The sequence below is a fragment of the Ischnura elegans genome, chromosome X, assembly GCF_921293095.1.
Source record: "Ischnura elegans chromosome X, ioIscEleg1.1, whole genome shotgun sequence".
NCBI lineage: Eukaryota > Metazoa > Arthropoda > Insecta > Odonata > Coenagrionidae > Ischnura > Ischnura elegans.
The window spans coordinates 71,384,580-71,404,639 of NC_060259.1; the positions used below are offsets into that span (position 1 = coordinate 71,384,580).

Genomic DNA, 20,060 nt, shown 5'->3' on the forward strand with positions numbered 1-20,060 from the left:
CAAGGGTAGAACCTTGGTCTAAATGTTTTCGGGTATCAACCACGTGCCGTAATAATTTAGGAGTGCGATAGTGGAGGAGGGGATGGGTAAAAAAAAAGAAACGCGACATGCGTCGAGCCGTCCGTGAGCGATGGATTTGTATGAACGCGGGCCCCCATCACTATTTTATTCAGGAGGCGGTTGTGTGAAGAGGGGGGGGGGCGAGGGGGTATTCTCTCGACTCAAGGTGAACGAGTCACCTTCCCAGAATTGATTTCGTGCGTACCCAACGCGAGGCGCTACTCAGTTGATTGTTGGACAGAGCATCGAAATGAAGCCATCTCCGTTTCTGGTCTCCGCGCTCATCGCGTCGCTGCTAGCCAGTGCCGCCTCCGAAGGCAGTGGTGAGTTGGTAAAGGAATGATAGAAAACCTCCCGCTTGAATTCCATCTCCACGCAGTGGAGTACTCAAATACATTCGTAAATATTAAGAGATGTTTATTTTAACACTGATTTGTATGGCATGGTAACTTTAATTATTGACATAACATTATAAATGTTGTGAGTTCGCAGAGGAATGATGGAAAACCTATGAAATAACACTCCACCTCCCTAACCTAAGTCTTGGTGTAACTTCCATAAATATATGAATTAATATTCGAAATTAACTTCTCATTACGGGTGGGTGCGGCATGATACTGTTTTAAATGGCATGTAAAATCGTGTGGGTTCATAAAGGAATAATGGAACAACACCGTAAACTATTCCATCTCCCTACCATGTAATACTTGCTACAAAAGTGAAATAGCATAAATAATTGAAAAAAAACATAAATACATAAATAATTGAAAAGGACTTATTATTGACTAACATGTCATGATCATTGTAAAGAGTTGCTTGGCATTATAATGAATACGAGTTCATAAAGTATTGTTGGAAAACCTCTGAGATTATTCCACCTGAAGAAGTTGAATAATCTGGCGATGTACGCATACATTTTTACCATTTGTTAATTATCGCCGATTGACTCGACATGATGATTTCAAGACATTGGCGCAGCACGATAATTTTTGTGAGTTTGTAATGAATTGATGGTAAACCATCGAGAATAATCCACCTTCTCACCTTGGGGGACTAAGATAAAGATTATACATGAATGTTTCAAAGTTATAAATTATCGCCGATTGATATGACATGATACTTTTAACGCTTGGCAGAGCATGATAGTTTTTACAAGTTTGTAAAGGAATGATGAAAAATATCGGATGATATTTCATCTCTTCAACATCAAGTACTTATTATCAAGTACTTAAGTTGAAAGTTATTACTCATCGATGGCTGATGTGGAATGATTATTATAACGATTGACATTATTTGATGCTATACTGTCGATACTCATGGAATTTCTGAAATGAGAGGCAGGAAAAATAATTATCTTCAGAATAGTGCTCTCTCAATACTTTTCTCTCTTCGACACCGGAGAATACTGATGGAAAATATTTTCGACGTTAGATTTAAAAAAATCTTCACTTCTCATCGCTAGCCAATTAAATTACATTTTTTCATCCTTAAATAGTTGGCCAATTCCCTGTCAATCGTGCCTGCCTCAAATCAATCATTGTTCTGAAACCAGGAATCTCTTATATGAATTCAAATTTAATGTTCCCGTAAATCTTCGTCGGGAGAGGAAAGATAATTCATTGCTACGGCCACATCAAATTTCCGTATGCTACTGTAGTTTTATAATCCGATCGTGTTAATATATAAGCTTATTTTGGGGGACACACATATGTAAGGCAGCACAGGGACTGATATTTCTCACTATTTGAGGTACGTACACGCATATATGCTCGTATTGTTTGATGTTCCAATTAAGCTAATATGTATGTTTCTTGTGAGGAGGTAAAACTATATATTACAGATACTCGACAATACTTTCGCATTTGTGTTACCGTATGGAAATGACTACATGTACTCTTGAGCAATTGAGCATGCTTCCCGTAGTCATAATCTGAGAACGGGACGCTTAAAGACGCAATACGCATCCCGGTCGGTAACAAAGCACAGTCCATTTGCGTCTCGGCATGATTTCTCAAGGGTATCATTGTGAACTGAGCGGATGTGGTTTTCGTATCACCACCTTAATGGTTAGAGGAAAATTCATTCTATTCAGAGGGGCAATAATATATACTTATATATACAGACTTAGAATTTGAGGTTAGTGACATATTAAGGAGACGAAGTTTGTACAACCACTAGATAGTAACTTATGCTGGGTAACTTTATTGGAAACTATAATCTTGTTTGTGGCTAAATGGGTTCCAGGATTTAAATGAAGAGAAACTTTGTCTCTTGAGCAGCACATTTCAAAAACGACCGGTTTAAGCTGTTAGGTCATCGTTGGGTTCATATGAGTCATGATCAATGTTGCCCCAATCAGTTTAATACCAAATCGTTTTGGGGGATAAAACCTCCCCCCAGAGCTAAGACAATTTTTAAGTTTAGCCCATTTTATTTCATTGGATTAATATTACTTATAGAATAGTGTAAGGATTAATTAAATATCCCTCAGAAGGCCTCAAAACTCACCATTTTGAACCATTTATCTTAATTTTTTTTCTGGCGGAGGGCCCTCGCACCTCCCGCTTACCCTGGAAGGTATGCCATACCTTCAGGATCCCCAGTATTAATGTTGCGCCTAAAACCCCCCCTAGCCTTAATTCCAAGCTGCGCCCCTGGCCCCAATAGCCTTAACCGGTCATTTTTTAAATAAATGGTGGAAGTCAAAAGTGTTCTCTCCGTTATAATCATGTTTGATGTTCCTTTTACAGTTTTTTTGCCTAAAGAGTGATTACGTCTCTCAATTTATTGTCAAGCTTTTCTGGAGGTGCAGGAATCGTTGAGAGTTTGATGGAATCGTTGATTTTTGGTTGGATGATATCGGTCCAGCGTTTGAGATAGAGAGAGAGAGACAGATTGAAAATATAACTGCGTGAATATCTATGTAAAATAAGTCAATATATAAGGATATTTCTCTCTCCGTTTTGAAAGATTTTTAAAAATAGTTACTCCATTTACTGATTCACCTTTGTGATATTTTATGCATTAAGCATGCACCTATACAAATGATGGAATAGCGACAGAAAAGAACAACTGCCTTAAAAATATTCATTCGAAGCGATTGCGCAGTAATATAAAGTTTTCGGCTTGAAAGTTCACATAACTTCTTCGATTGATCGCTCCTGTTGCTTTGCGTACATAAATTTTTGAGTGGCGATAATGGGATTAGTTAAAGTGTCATGCAAATTACAAAAGTACGCATGAAATTACAGTCCGGCCGCCGAGAGTTGTCCGTTGACGGCTAGAAGGGGTAGGGGGCAAGGTTGCCAGGTAAGAGAGGGAAACGCCCACGTCACATGTAAACAAAAGGGTTCCGTGAAGAAAGCAGCCAGAAGGGACAACGAGCGTGAAGGATCCAAAGGAGGAATCCTTTGTTTTGGCGATTCGCAGAAAGGGCTTGTTTTTGGTGGTTCAGGCTTGTTTCAGTGCTCCATATGCATGTGACAACGTTGTGTGACTAGGCGAGGGTGTGAGGTGCATTTGGGGGACAGCGATTGGTTGCAAACCATGTTGGCGCAAGGTTCTCCGCCTCTCCTTTTAAAGTGCCATCGGACAACTCTCGCCGGCTGGACTGTAGTTGTATACAAATTATACGATTGGCCTCGGAATTTTGGCAAATTGGGGTTAAATGCACACTCATTTTAGCGATCGGAACTCGTGTATTTGCCTTATTAGCAGACGAAACCTTCCCGTAATTTAAACAATTTCAAGCTAATTTTCGTCAATTGAAGCAGTAATTAGACCAAATCGATTTCAATCAATGTTTTAATATTAATATTTTACTTTTTAATGCACAAATCAAAGATGCATGGCATTTTTGTCACCGCATGGAATTGACTTCATGTATCTACTCTTGAGCAATACAAATTTTCCGGCATAAAATGATAAATATATAAAGATATTACTTATACCAATGAATCAATTTATGGGATTTTATTATGACTAAAATAATATCTTTGCCAGTGAAACTCAAAATTACCCCAAACGTAACCCTCAGCGGTAATTCGATTTAGAATGCGTTCTTGTTCAAACATCATCTCCCAATTACAACCACTGTTATATATTATGTAAATTTAAGTGAGGTATCGGCATTGTGGATGCTCTACGGGCTAATTTGATTCGTGCCCGTATTTTAAGTACGGGCGCAAAATCGCATTTCAACCCTGACCGCATTGTGATTCCCCTTCAGCTGAGAGCGACGACAGGGGATTTCAATGACTGTACCTCATTCCACCCTTGCGTATGAAGGCTTTTAAAAGTTCCACTCCGCAAGGCAAATTTCGTCGGCTGGTTGGAGGCCAAAATTGGAATTAGGTCCGTGGTGAGCTCTTGCATAATTACTCATTGTCAGTGCTTAATATTGGCCTAAAGGGCGTTTGGGCTCCTACCAGAGAAAAAAAGGTCGTGACAAAAAATTTCATCGGTATTTTCATGTTTGAAAAAATATATAATTTCTCTCTAAGTGACTTTTATTACAAGTTTTAAGAAATGGGAAGTTTTAGGGATGGCTAATATTTCAAAATCGTGTGGATTAAATGTGTTGGTTTACGTTCCGTTACCTAAAATATTTGGAATTAAGCATTGTAATAACCGTATATACTAATGTACTCCGTGCCCTCGTGCAAGTCATGCACCTTTGTTTTTATGGTAATAATATCTATAAAAAATCGGCGCAAGGTATCTTTTTATTAACAGTGGATGTAAAGTGCATATACACTATTACAATTAAACAGTATTCCAATGTATTCCTCTGAAGATAGCGGGAAAGATGAGGATTTTTGAATGAAATAATTGTTTCTCGTCACAGGTATTTCCATTCGTGTTGCCGTAACATAACTTGCACACCATGCACATGAGATAAACGGCAACGAGTGCGAAGGTGAGCTCAACACGGCGCGCCGCAACCGGCAGGGAAATATTAAAGAATCAAAACAAATTGCTCAGCTGGAGCTTGTTGATTAAATCGCTTTCGTGTGTCTTTCCTAGCGATAACATTTAAAACGAAAATGGCATGAACATGACCGTGTGATCCTCCTATCCTCGTGCATGACGCGTATTTGATGCCGCGGAAATGGAATAATAGGTGCTCGTTTTGCATGAAAAATTGTTGATATCATTATTATTATTATTATCATTTGCATTAAATTTTCTTCCGTTTTCCATAAGTTTTTTGTAAAGAGTACTGGTTCTCACCAAAATAACTCCTTATTGTTGTGTTGAGTAATTTTCTCGTGATGTAGCAAGTTGAGATTATTACTGCATTTTGCAGTTTGATGTATTTATTTGGATTAAGATTGAGTATTGTGAAAATATATTTCTTGTGTTTTAGGGGTGACACCGGTAGCAGAGATGACAATAGGCGCTATGAAAACCCGTTCTATACTCCATATTCTTTATCATTATTATTACTATTTATTTATTCACTATGATTAATGCTACAAACCTGAATTTATGATACATTGGCATAAACTCTTGAGCATTCCTAATCGAGCAAGAGGGAGAAAATTTTTAGGGGAGGCTTATGGTTTCCTGCATGTAAGAAAATATATCATAAATTATGGCATTTTTACCTAGGGTTCGAACCCAGAGGGCATATCATTTTTCATTCTGTATTCTTGGGAAAAATGCAAAATTAACGTAGAGGGTACTTCATTAAAATATTAGTCATTTGGCCAACTACTTTGGTTGTTAGAATAAAATAAAGCCAAGAAAAATTTTTATTTTTTCCAGCAATTTTCCTTTACTGTTGGCAAGAAAAGAGATATTTTCCTTTCAGTATAAATCGTGTGCAATTATAGGCCCCCTTCGTAAGTAAGCTATTTTTCATTGATACTTAGTTCCTTAAAATGCTCTCCAAGCTAATACAAATAAATTTAAGGGACAACAAACAAGTAACTTTCCTCATGCTTACATCATTTTTTAGTCATTATGCCTTGTTTCTTCTCACCTTGAAGTTTCCCTATAAATCCTTAAGCACTCCTCCCCGTATTCTACCTGCGCAAATTTCCTAATTAATAGTATTCTTATATTCTACCAGCGCAAATTTCCTAATTAATAGTATTCTTAGAATAAAAATATCGATGATAAAATGATCATCTTCAGACTTTAGTCAACAGTTTTCACATGCAACTCGTACGCCTCAGTGTGGGTAAGCTAGCGTCTCCCTTCTCTTTTGTTGGTTGTCTCGCGAATTTTACCCTTGAGAGAAAATAATTTGAGGATGAGCCGGCATATTTCCATCCCAAGGGCACTCAAAGGAAATTACGACGCATTGGTTGAGGCAGAAATAGCATTTATTCCTGGCAACCTTTATGCTATGTTGGATTGCATGGTGAAAACCTGCCAAGCAATAGATATGCAAGTCGTTCACCAAACACTTTCGTTGCCATCTGGGTGACACATAAGTTCACCCTTAAAAAACTTCTTTAAATTATTATTTAGTCCTGTTTTTATCATCGATATAAAGTGGAGTAAAATTTATGTTCGAAGAACGAAAATTTGTAAGCGTATCTACCGTTTTGGAAGTGTCTTCAAAGTCGACGTAGGTTGACTATTCCATCATGCCAAATGTTTGAGATATAATTGGATATGCATCTCTTCTTTGGAGGAAATAATCTTTAATTTTGTGACAGATTCGTTTTTCGAACGTTTTGAAGCTGAATTTTAGGGCAAAAACTAAGTGAATAAATGAATAATATAAGACATCAATTTATCATAATCCAATCGTATACATGCTAAGTGCGTTTTTCAAAATGGCAACGCGTGGTTTCTTTCTCCACTCTGTCGGAAACTATTATCACTTGTACGAAATATCGCGATACATCTTTTGAATTTTCCACTGAGAATAAAAATCAATACTCTTATTACAACATTGCAAGCATTGAATTTTTTCAGTATTTTCATTTGCTATATCATCTATTTACCTATTAAATAGGCATATCCAAGGATTTCTTGAGACGAAGAGTGGATTAGCTTGAGCGAGCTCATCATGCAGCTTAGGGGAGAAAAAAATTATTTTTCTATTTCGTAAAGGTAAGCATACCTGGAAAGAGTCAAGGATCCTGGTTTACAATCTTATTCTTTTCTGAAGAGGAGAGTAATTTACGAGGCAATTGAACGGAAGGATTCGTAATAGAGATTGGAGGAGCGATAAAAATTAATAATTTATAAATTAGCACGGAAACGGAAACGAAATATTGAAGATCGACAAAAATAAGACGATTTTCAGTGATATGAAAAATTATATCTGAAATAAGGCAAAGGTTTTATGATAAAATCAGTGACTTTTTCTCAATATGATTAATATTTACTGCGTGTTGTTTTGAACTGACGGACTTATTATGTCCCTTGCCGTGGGATATGGGAGAAGGAAAAGTCATATGAAATATTGCAGAATAGTTGAAAATTGTTAAGAGAGCCATTGAGAACTTGCGAATCTGTCATTCCCCATGTGTTCTAACGACTCGAAAATGAAACTTGCCAAATCCAGATAACAAATATTGGACGTAGAAAGGGTAAGGAAACGATAAAGGACTGTTTAAGGGAATTTTTCCTGAAATAAGTCACTTATTCGTTGTTGTTATACAAATAATCCAATTTTATCACATGAGATAATTATCGCAAAATTTTTGGAATCGCTGGGATAATTATCTCTTTTCCCGCGGACTTAAGAACTTTGATACGTATATCTCAATCGAACACACAGAAACCGAAAAAGAAAATCTCATCCTCGTTGCGGAAATCAAACTCATTTTATTATTAACAACGCTTCGGAGCCGATCAACTCCACTCCCAATCCAATGTCAATTGCGCCATGTAAAGGGCCGGGCTCGCACCGAATGGAGCCGCCCGGCTGTGTTGTTGATTGAGCCTCGCATAAATCGGATGAAAGGAATCCGAAATGAGCAGCACCATCGCTGCTCTCAGGAAATGACACGATGCTCTGCGCTACCCATGCGGAAAAATATCACCCCGAGGGAATTATGGGAGTCATTCTCATGATAAGCTGCTGGCCGGCGAGTCCTGCAAACGCTGGAGTTCGGTTCGTCTGAGGTGGGGAGTTATATTTCTTTCTTTGGCTCAGAATTGGAGGCCTTCCAGAATGCAAGCCCGCGGGCCAATTGTTGCTCAATCAGGGTTCGCTTCCTTTATTTTTCTCGGGTCTCAAGAGCGAGGAAAATATGGAAGTCTTAATCCAACTCGGCTACAGGGGCAATGGAGGAAAAAAATGCCTGCTATAAAACTTCATCGGGCGCCGATTCTGGCCTTTTTGAAGGCACACGTGTTCTTTCGGTAATATCAGAATCGAGCCTAAGATAAGTAGGAAATATGTATGCTGTTTGGAATGAGATTTTGACACCAGGCCATAATAAAAAAACCGTTATCGAAAGCTTGAAACGGCCTATTTCTCCTCTTTTGAAAACCCTACCTCTCACCAAGGAGAAAGTTGTAGAGTTCAAGTTGTAAACGTAATTGTCTTTAACAATGGGATTACTTGTAACTAGTGGAGTAAAAGCTTAACAGTGAGTATGCCATAAATAAAATATATATTTAACAAGTATAAATGTATTATTCGAAATAAAAAACTCAATACGTTTGAAACATTTTCTCCGAGCACATAATGTTCATAACTAGTTCACCCTTAGGCTAAAAAAATGATATTTGACGGTTAAACTCTTTCATTGCAATCAGCATGCTTCTCAGCATCTTGCATTAAACTGTTGAATCTATTCACCACGATGATTCTATGGGCACACTGTTAGTAACCACAGAATAACCTGTTGTTTCAAAATCAAATAAACTCGAATCACACTTCCTTCGCCAGCACATCAGCGGTATCGTTAACGAAATACTTCTGGGTTATTTTCCGAATTGTAATTTCTCATCATTTCTTGAAAGTTTAAACAGAGAAAGTTACGAAATAGAGAAAATGTCTCTATAGAAATATTTTCTCTAATATGTTTCAGGGTATACCCTGATAAATTATGCCTTGAATACCACACATTGGTTTCCGTAGATGACTCTTAACTATCTATGATATCGCAATACATTGCATGCGTTTATTAAGCATATAAAAAATATTTCGTCGCAAAATAGAAAATGTCGAGGTTTTCCCCACGAAATTAATTGCTTGGGAATGCAAGACGTCGGTTCTGAAATATCTATCTCTCTAGTTGACTTTGAGCTCGATTTAAATACGGGAGCCAAAGGTGTCAACTTCATATTTCGCTTATTAAGATTTTAGCCGGAAAATATTTGAAGCGGGGGAAAACTTCGGAAACATCACCACTTACAAACACCTAGACACTCCCAGAACTTATAATGAACATTGTGCTTACCGTGTAAAAGGCGATGAATCTTCGCATTTCCTGAATCCTATTTTCGAAATCTGCGAGAAAGTCCTCTATCTTTCCTCTATATTCACGAAGAAAATGATACGTGAAAGTAGACCGGAAATAAAAACCTAACCTTCCTTGTATCACAAAATCAAATATGTAATTAACAATATTAGCAATGAAAGGTAATTCGTTACTTCCAAGTGTCTTTCATTGCTAATACGGAGCCCTTTGACCACGTACAAGCTTCAGGTTTCGATGTAATTAACAAATAAAAATGCATTATTTGAGCGAAAAAAATCAATCAGTAAATAGAGAATTTTTTCAAAGTAGCAAATGGAGCAAAATAATGGCATCTTCCTAGAATATTTTGTGAGTTTTTTGTAACCCAATTCTTTGGCAGGGAAATGGTCACCTTTTAACCGCAACCCTTGGTGTGTCATTTGTGAGTGACGAATGATTTCCGAGAGACGTCCACGCGGATATTTGCAGTAATAAAAGTCTAAATTAACTGAAGTAATTCCTTCTACAATGAGGTGTAAGCTAACCGAGATTTTCTTTCAGATCTAGGCTTTGACCCGGAAGGTAGCTTGATGACATAACTGTTATCACCCCAGGGCGGCAAGTGCTGTACGCGTTTAAAATCCCGGTCAAATCAAATGATATTTTTATGGTGTATAATTTATTTGAATGCTCGTTGTATTTAATTATCAATGAAGTCTTTGAGATCAAAAGGAATGTATCGATAGAAGCTGCAGTTAATCTGACTTGTCTGGTCAGAAGATGCATTATCATGAGTGCATTGATAAGTTTAGTTGAATCAATATTTTGATAAATTTTGTTTAATTTGTCGGTTGACGAAAGTATGTGTAACATCATAGGTGCGTAAACGGTAGCTTCGCATGCACTCACGCCCACTCATCTATGAGTTATATCAAAAGCAGACATTCGCGGTGAAACATTATGTAGCGTTTAATCTTGGTATAGTCAAAAAATTATTAAATCCCTTCCTTTGGCGTACGTACATAAGCGTAATGTACAGGCTTTATTATCTTCGTGCATCGTTGCTAAATAATTCCCAAAGGTTCGTTGATTAAATCATTTATAGTTGAGTGAAAAGCAATGGGCAATAAGCATTACTCTACGCTTATTGTGGCTTTCTAACTTCAAGAGGTTCTCGAGAGTTTGACTTCGTGTTTTATTTACGAGTACTCATTCTGGGAATAAAAAAACAAGTAATATTTTCTGTTTCTTTCACCTTATTGAGCCGTCACGACATATTTCAACACATACGTGCCCCAACCATGGCCAGGCATCATGACTATGTAATTAGGTAACATTATGATGAAATTATCCCTATTGCCTCAGCAATTTACAATGATGAGTACTTGGTTTTTGAACTTAAGCAAAGAAAACTTCATGAAGTGCTGACTATGCATCAGCAGATCCGGGACCTGTGGCTCCAAAGGTGTCTTCGTTAGGATGTGATGAAAATTATATATGCTGAATAATTACATTGCTACTCTCCATTTTTCTGGAGATATCCTCTCATGATTGATCTTATTGATGATCGTAGCCTTTATCAGGAATTTTATTATGAGAGCGACCAAATTCTTTGGCAATTGACAGCTTTACCCATGAAATGAATACACCTCGTAAATTTTCGCCCAGAAGTTTTACCTCAGTTTTGTTAGCTATTTCTTCAACTGTCCGGGCCCATGATTTTGTGGAAAAAAGTAAAAAAAAAATTTCATTTCTTGAACCGTTTCTTGCCACTTTTCTTCTAAAATTGTTATCATTTAGTCATTACTTATGTTGGCTTTCTTGTATCTCTTGAGGAAGTAAATAATTATTGCAAACCGTTGACAACACGCCACCAAAGCAACACCTTTTATTAAAAAAACGCTTATTAGTTTGGAATGGACCTATGTCATGAGGCTTTCTGTGTTTTAGTCTCAAATATTTATTTATATTGAGTAGCGTGTAGACAGTTATGACATCACTGATATTGCTCTGCCTTTATCTCATGTACAGTTAATTACTCTTCTGTATATTCGCTCTGAATATTTAGCCTAGAATAGTACATATATAATTAAGAGACCCTTTTACTTGGCTTCATTTTCTATAAATATAGAGTATCTCGCCAAGCAACTGCTTATTTAGAAGCAGAGAGATCCAGCTTGAAGTGCGGATAACTCAAATAATCGTTTCTACGGTGAACATCGTCTATTCGAACTGTTAGGATTGTATATCGATTATGATGCATGGGGTTTTTCTATCTTTAGGTGAGAAATGGATGAGAGTGTGCTAAACGATTACCTTTAGCGTCGTGATGAATTAAAGGACCGAAGTGAGTCATGTTTGAGGTAGACATTATGAAGATAACCATTTCGTGACAGGTCTTCGAACAGTCCTGTATTGCACCGTAAGTGCAAATTGTGATGAAATGTTGAGTTTGTGTTTCCTTAAAGTGCTGACGGTGTACCTACTAGCTTAATACAAATTTATGACTCAATTTTATTAAACCAATAACAATAACATGATAAATATGATACTAATATTCACACCATAAAAACGGAGGTTTCTGCATAATTTTAGTATAACAATAATGAGTTATCTCGACAGCATTATTGCCATCCGTTGATTTTTGCCTGATAGAAGCTCTATCCTACTTTTATGGGACTATTCCCCTCTCGTTTCTAATTTATATAATTTATCGTAAGTAAAATTTCGCAAAAATAAATAATAAAAACAATTCCAACGGTCAGAATTACTTTCTGCATCACTAATGGATAACAATGTGCATCCAATATTCCATAGATATCCTTTCCATATCCATTCCATAGATATTCCATGGATGATTTAGACGATTTATATGCGGAGTTAGTAAATGTCAAATATATGAAAGATAAATTTGACTCTAGCATCGAAACATCTGTAACATGTATTACTAAAATTGATTGCAAGGGGTACAACGCAACAGGTCCGGCCTTTCACCCGGAAGCAGGGCTCAGGTACTTAAGCTCTTCTTTGTATTGGCTTTGTCTTAGAGATAAAGCCCGGGGCTATATTATTTTTCATTCAGTTAGTTTGCTAAATATATATTTGTGGCTTTTACAAAAAATATTGAATGGAAATTGAACTCCTTGTCTTTCGGAGAGTATTTGCAAATTTTGAGAGAGTTTCTTGCATCAATATTAACTGATATTCTAATTTAAAGAGAGCATTCTACTAAGAGTTTATAATTTACATCCAGAATGCATTATTTCAATTTTTGCTAGTATGTTTCACAATTCCCTTACGAATTATTTTGAATGGTTTAATTTTATATCTATTTAACCTTTTTGTGGCCACAAAATTGTTTCCCATCCCTCATCGCATAATTGTGAGTGAGCCTTACAAAGTGTTATTCTTTTATTCTTCATCCTGTTCGAGTTAAGTACCGATGTTTTTACGATAGGAGTTTTTTATCTGTCACTGTCTGCTGCTTCTTACAAAATCAGGGTACAACGAGGTACCAATTGATCTGATAAAAATCAAAACAAAGCCACAAGTTTTTCTACAAGTTTGCTACAAGAGCCATTTTCTACAATTTTGGTGAATACATAGCGGTATATATGACAAGTTATGACAAAGCTCAGTGATTAAAAGTTTTAGTCTCATTTTCACCCCTTCCATTCATTACAATTTTACTCATTGGCGTAGCCATTTTGAGTTGCCATCTCAACTAGGACAGCAATTGAACTGGCTGTTCCGAAGGGAATGATGCGCTTAGGACCTTGGCTTCGATGTCGTCATGGTCAGCCGTGAAGTTATGAGCGCAGCATGGGACAGAGTGAAGGAGAAAGTGGACGGACCTGGCTCGGAGTCTGTTGACATTCTTAGGAAGAGGGACAAGAAGTCACGGTGAAATTCTTACATTCCGACGCTTAAAAAGGCTGCTCGGAAAGAAAGCAGGTGGTGAGTTTCATTTGTCAATCTTATTAATTCAGAGAAGCAGTATGGTATCTCATGGATCAGAATTTTTATCCTGGCAAAGTAGAAGTATATTCACTGATAATCTTTCCCATTCGCGAGAGAACTGTACATTACGCGTCATTTTAAAAAAATCTTAAGATGACAATAAAAGCTTTGATATTTTGAAACATTTATTTTTTTAATTGGCAGAATTCCTATTAATCCTTATCCAAGTCTCCAAATACTTCTTCAACCAGCAACATTGGCTCACCTTAGCGCTACTTTTGGTAGGTTTTCATAATTAATTTGCATTAACATAATATTGATGAAGTATTACTTCATTACACTTCACTGCACATTTTCCACCTACCACAGCACCGTTGTCCTCGTCCTTTTTCTATTATATGTTCCTATCCCTTCCTTTCCTTACCTATGAATTTATTTTTATGTTGAAACAATATTTTTATGAAAACCTCGGGGTGCCAGTGTACAGAAGAGTAGAGGACAAGGACAAGCGTCAAATATGTAAAATCTAAATTAGTTCAGCCTACGAAAATCACTTATTGAATTTTTTCGGCTCTTTCTGCCTTCATCAAAGCATTAAGGCCCTAACTCATGGAGGTTTAGTCGAGAAATTGCAATTCAAAGCAAATATTTTATTAAAACTTTTAGTGACTTTTGGTTAAAAACATTGCTCAAACAAATGAAACTCTTTCCTGAAAGATGTTTGGCAAATGAAATTCAGATTAACCAATTACTATAAATTTAAATTAAGACCTTTTTTCCTGAGCCAGCTGTTACCCTTAGTAGCCATGTTAACTTCTTTAAGTTTCTTGTACTGCATAAATGACTCGTTAATGCAGTCTTCGGGGTGACCTATTTTGACTAAAATACGGTATTTTGCTATTGGTATGCTGATATGCCAAAGTTTAATTTTTATCATAACTTAATCTTGAGCACATAACACCCTAATGCGCACCTCGTTGAATGTTTTGTAAAATCAACATTTTCTACAAGCCTATGTCTTTTTTAATCGTGGTTATCATATTCGGTGGAAATTAGTAGTTTTTAAGCGCCATATTGGAAAACAATAACCAGGAATGACGATATTTTACTTTTCAATATCCAGTTTTGTGCAAAAAGGGCATGATTTAAATTTTACGAAGAATACAGCATTAGCTGTTATTGGAACCTCCCTATCATTAGGTCTGTTGAAGGTGGCACGGAGCCCTGTCGAGGCAAACAAAAGGTATTTTATTTATGTATGGTTACTGAAAAAAACATTAGCTACGGTTTTTTCTCGTCCTCACACCACGAAAATTTTACCACGGATCAATAGGGTAGTTTCCTTCATCAAAGAAAACGAAAGGCATTGATTGCGGTTCATTACCCACCATCACTGTATTCATAATATACAAATTATTTGGTTTTAAAAATCCCAGTTCAGACGAATGGCAATGGTTAATTTTAACCGCATTTGAAAAAGGCCAGATTGGCGCCCATGCGATGCCAATCCACGTGACGTCACAGGGACCTAGTTTCTATACGAGTAGGTAGGATTTATACATCATCTGAGATTACCAATCCATGCATGAGGCACAGAGCTCAGGGAAACATTTCTTGATAATCCCCTATTAAAACTGCCAAAGGTCGGAAAGTTTCCTCCGTTTGATAGGGTACTAATAATCCTTATTTAAGCCAAGCGCTACCAGCTAGCAGGGTACTCTGCTACATGCTAGCAACCTGAATCGTATCAGCGCTCAAAGCCACACCCTAAGGTCACCTCACAGGGCGGCAGCGGGAACCAGAAATACGTCACACGGACTTTTCCCATCATTCCTATTTAGCCGTCGCGTTTTCGCGCCCTTGAAAATTTTCACTCTTCATTTAATCGCGAAAAATAGATATCGTCATTTGAAAATCTAAGAGCGTGAAATGCGAACTCCAGGAGTTATAATCTTTCAATTTAAAAAAATAAAAGAAAACCACCCTATTCCCTTACACGAATTGCGTTCACGGTTTCTATGAGAAATGTGCCCGCTTTTGATATTGAGCGCTCATTAGTAAAAGGTCATCATTTCCGCGCGACCGGTCTTCTTTGGTGACGGATTACTTGCCCAAAACTTACGCTAAGATTTTCAGAGGAGACCCTTGCCAACATTTGTATGTTCCTCAAATATAAAAACTTTACCTTGGTATATTCTGATGTGTAAAATGTTTACTCTTAAAATGTCGGTAAAACTCCCGAAGATCTAACAATAATAGTGTTGTGAAATCAATAGTTTCTCTCGCGTCATCGTCAAATTGCTCCATGTTGAAATGAAAAACTTTTTAAATTTCAACAGGATAGCTCAAGTTCGATACAATTAATGCCAGTGGTTTATCGGGATTTTTCGTCACCTTAAGGAGTTTATTGGCCTGAGATAATGGCTGAGTATTGAAGGTACGGCATTTTCCTTAAAGTTTTTGCCTGCGAAATAGGCTTTAAAGATAATGAATAACGCAGGATATCTAAATTTTAGAACGAAGTTCGAGCTTCGGAGCGGCAATCATTCTCATTCTCCATCGAAGCAGTGCTAGGTACAGGGCCTTTTGTTCAATCAAACCGTCTCCGGGTAGGCTGTAATGATCGGGGCATATTTTACCAAATATTTTCAGCGAATACAACGTACTTGGTGTTTCCAAGTGGAATTTTTGAAACTCCTCTGAAGAAGGCTAGCCAAGAAGGCGGCTCAAAACAAAGGAATTAAGTTTTATTTTTAAGCAAATTCTCTTCCCCTACTCTTTTTTCCACTTTTATTTTGAACGCAGTATCGATTTATATGAAAAATGCGATCGCTCCTGGCCACTCATCCTAGACTTATCTAGGTCTCATTATTAGAGGTCTAGAGTCATCATTAAGTAAGCCATCTGCGTGGGAACGTTGAGGGTGCATCGGATGGGCACACCTGAGGACGCCGATGTCTTCAAAGGCCTCAATACCGAAATGAACATCGCCCATCGTCGGAAGGAAAGAATAAGGATAAGTCTCGCAAATATACTTGCAGATGGTAGAGCGTGTCTAATCGAGGCGCTCTCCGATTCTCAAAGAGCTTTCCAAGAGGCGATCGTTCCCCATCCCATTCGTGCTAGTTTGCGGACCACTCGATCGAGACTCCAGAACTATTGGGGCCATGGATAAGCTTTGCAAATGCTTATTCCGGGTTCCCCACTCCAGTGCGCTTTGCGAATCCGTCGTTTATGAGTCGGAAACGCAAACCACTCTATTGTATAAGCCTGTCTTTCCGAGAAAGCCATTTTTCACCGGATCTTACGATGGTGGCAAAGAATATCCCGCGATTTTTATATTTTTCTGGCGGACTTACGGTTCACAGCTATGGTGACAACAATGCGGGGCTCTAAATGCGGGAAAAGGTTTTTTCCCCGATCCGATGAAGCCGTACTCAGTCCGAGTGGATAAGCGAAGTTATATTTTTGCGGCACGTCCCTTTGAAGTTAAACCCAGTCGTCGCTCGAAAAAAAGAACGCTTTGCGTCACATTCGGACGAATCTCAGTGGACCGTATCCCGGTGAAAGACAGATGAAGATGGTGTTCTCCGACCAGCCGTTTTATCGATGAAAATATTGTTACAACTGTAAAGGACAATCCTTTTTCAACGTATTAAACTATATTGTACTTTTTCTACGTGTCTCTAGGGAAAATAAGGAAACTAGTGATGCCACGACAGAATATTTTGGTGATGAAAGGTATACTATGCAGATGCTATCTCAATGCAACTCATTTTTTTAATGTCAAATATTATTTACAGGCATTGTCAATTGGCCTACGGATAAGGTCCTACGTGAGATGAGGTAAAATATAAAATTCGTAGCGATTTGGTTCCATACCTCATGATTTACGCTAGATGTCTCCAAAAAGCTCGCTAAAAATACAAATATGAAAATACGACGTTACTTTATTCATTATAACAATAGATCCCACTTCTCAGATATCTTTGTGTTTCGCTATCTCCATTTAAAAGTGGTGTTGGAGAATCAACTGCAAAGTGCATTAAGTTCAAGATCTCCCAATGGAGAGAAGAAATGCGAAGAAGTGCAGTGGTATATTCATCAGAGCACGACCATTATTATCCCTTTTCGAAGAGAAATCTGCTAGAAATACTGTTTCAAAAATAAACTTGTCCCTTAAAATCGATCGCATCACAACTACGAGATTTTTAATATTAAGGAAAATACCGATCAAATAGAAATTTTGTGAGTAAGAAAAATATGTTGTTTTTTAGCAGTAAAACTTTTTTCTGAACTACCCAAGACTGGCAAATTAGAGGGGATCATTTGAGAATCATAACCACGAAATGAAATTACATCAAGTAATATTACCTTAGCTACCGAGGATAGGTTATTGCTGTTTTTGTGGTGGATTAATTTTCTACATAATACTTCCCCGACATTTAAATTGAAATTATTTTCTCATTTAAATTAGCATTGATGCTTCAAATGCATAGATTTCGTCTGTTACCTTTCATTCATATTATATCCTTTCAATATAAATCTTTGTCATCAATAAACTCTGTTATGATAACCGTTATATTTGCATGTTAGCATTTATTAAACTGAAAACCTCAATATTACGTTTATAAAAAGTGTTTGAAATGCATTTACACACAACATTTAAAACAGAAGACATACTCCGAAAAAATGAAAAAACATCGCTGTTCATTCGAGAGCGGAGATGTTCAAAAATGTCATTTTTCAACTGATCATTGAATGACCGCTTTTTAATTTACCACGTCTGAAATCTGTTTCTTTTTTCAGGATGATCGCATCCGTAACTTTTGACTGTCTGAAAATGTGCCCAGTTTTATTAACAAGTCGGCACGCACTGATGTTTTGACTCGTTAGTTACGGAAGCTTGTTAGTTACACCGGTATGACTACTCATGTAACAGAATGAATTTTGCATGTATGCTTGTTGACATTCATATATGCATGCAGTAGGATGGTGACACTAAAAACAGGGTAGTTAAGTAGAGTATTACTCGGTGATAGAAAAATTACCTCCTGCACGGCATTCAGATTTAAACCTCTCAGAGTGCCTTGCAGTGTACTCCCATGTTGGTATGTGTGTTCATGTAGAGATCGATTTGTTTGTAACAAAAGCTTGTTATGTCTAATCAATGTGTTAATTTTAATTCAGAATACAACTTATTTACCGGTTCAAAATTCGGCGCACGAATTAATTCTCTCAAAAATGGATCCAGAACACTGAACTCTTTTCAAGAATAGAAAGGTCAAATGGGAAGTTAAATAAATCAAAAGGGAAAAGTTCAAAACGACGAAAGATAAATGCGACAGTTTGTTACTCATTGATGGCTACTATTCCTACTCCTATCTTTTTCTGTCTTGCTTATTCGAAATGTAATTATTTTCTCATCTTACCCCATTTATTCTTAAAGGATGTTTAAAATATTCGTGGGGTTTGCGACGACAAAGGACATCTTTACTCGGTCCTGTTCATTTTGAAGAGGAATCTCAAGATCTTGATATACCTTAAAAATACTTAAAATAAAACTAAAGATACCAAAATAATGAAAATTTTACTGTTTTCCAGCATGAATAGCTAAACTAGGTATTTAACCCGATAGATATTTACAAGCTTTCTAGATTTTTTCGCCCTTTATCCTATTTTTTACCAGGAGAGCACCAGCCATCATCATAATTTTGTTTAGATAATCAATCCCTCCAGTAATATTTTAATAAATAGTCATTGAAAATAATGTACTAGCTGATTTTTACGGATTGAATTCAATGCAAAATTACTGTCTTGATCATGTTTTGAACTCATGCCCGCATTCATGTTGGTCATTCGTTAAGCAAAAGGTAATCTTCCGGATGGTGATATCAGCAGTGTTGAGTCCCACCTGGAGGCATCAACGGCCATCCCGAATGGAGCAGGCGAGCAGCTCTTCCCAAAAAGCCAACGAGCTATGGAATTATTGCCAAAACTGCTAGCTCATGAACGTGAGTTTAGAAATTCTACGCCGAAGGCGCCACATATCTATGCGTAATTATTTGAAGGCTGAGGATACCTTTTGGATACCTTTGAGGATACCTTATACTTTGGGGATACCTTTGAGGCTGTCGGATACCACTGCCGAAGACGCTTCCCTCTATGCGTAATTATTTGAAGCCTCTGATTTGCTACTCTAAGTTTGTTGCACACTCGACAAGAATAAAGGTCGTAGGAAACTCATCGAAAGTTCATTGGCTGAAAGGGACACCTATTATATACGTATTAAATTGGTAACGTCATTTAAGGCACGGCACAATAGGGTGGTTTCCATTTATTTTTTTATTGCCTAAATCGAAAGATTATTACTCCCAGAGTACGCATTCCACGCTCTTAGATTTTCGAATGACGATATCTATTTTTCGCGATTAAACGATAAGTGAAAAATTTCAAGCGCGCGAAAACGCGACGGCTAAGTAGGAATGCTGGGAATAGTCCGTGTGACGTATTTCTGGTTCCCGCTGTTGGCGTGTGAGGTGACCTTGGGGCGAGGCTTGAGTGCTGATACGACGCAGGCTGCTATCAGGTAGCTTAGTACCCTGCTAGCAGGTAGCACTTGGCTTAAATAAGGATTTTTGTTCCCCTATCAAACGAAGGAAA

General features: G+C 37.4%; 1 protein-coding gene across 2 annotated transcripts in view; it reads left to right on the forward strand.

The window, feature by feature from the left end:
- The first annotated feature begins 266 nt into the window (after positions 1 to 266).
- Positions 267 to 20,060, forward strand: part of LOC124171050 (kielin/chordin-like protein) — a 41,250-nt gene continuing 21,456 nt past the window's right edge. Inside the window, exons 1-2 of one of the 2 annotated variants that reach the window (XM_046550197.1) lie at positions 267 to 383; positions 19,265 to 19,411. In XM_046550197.1, coding sequence (XP_046406153.1) covers positions 311 to 383; positions 19,265 to 19,411 — 220 coding nt within the window. In that variant the 5' untranslated portion in view covers positions 267 to 310. The remainder of the gene's footprint in view (positions 384 to 19,264; positions 19,412 to 20,060) is intronic. The other variant, XM_046550198.1, reaches the window with a different exon arrangement.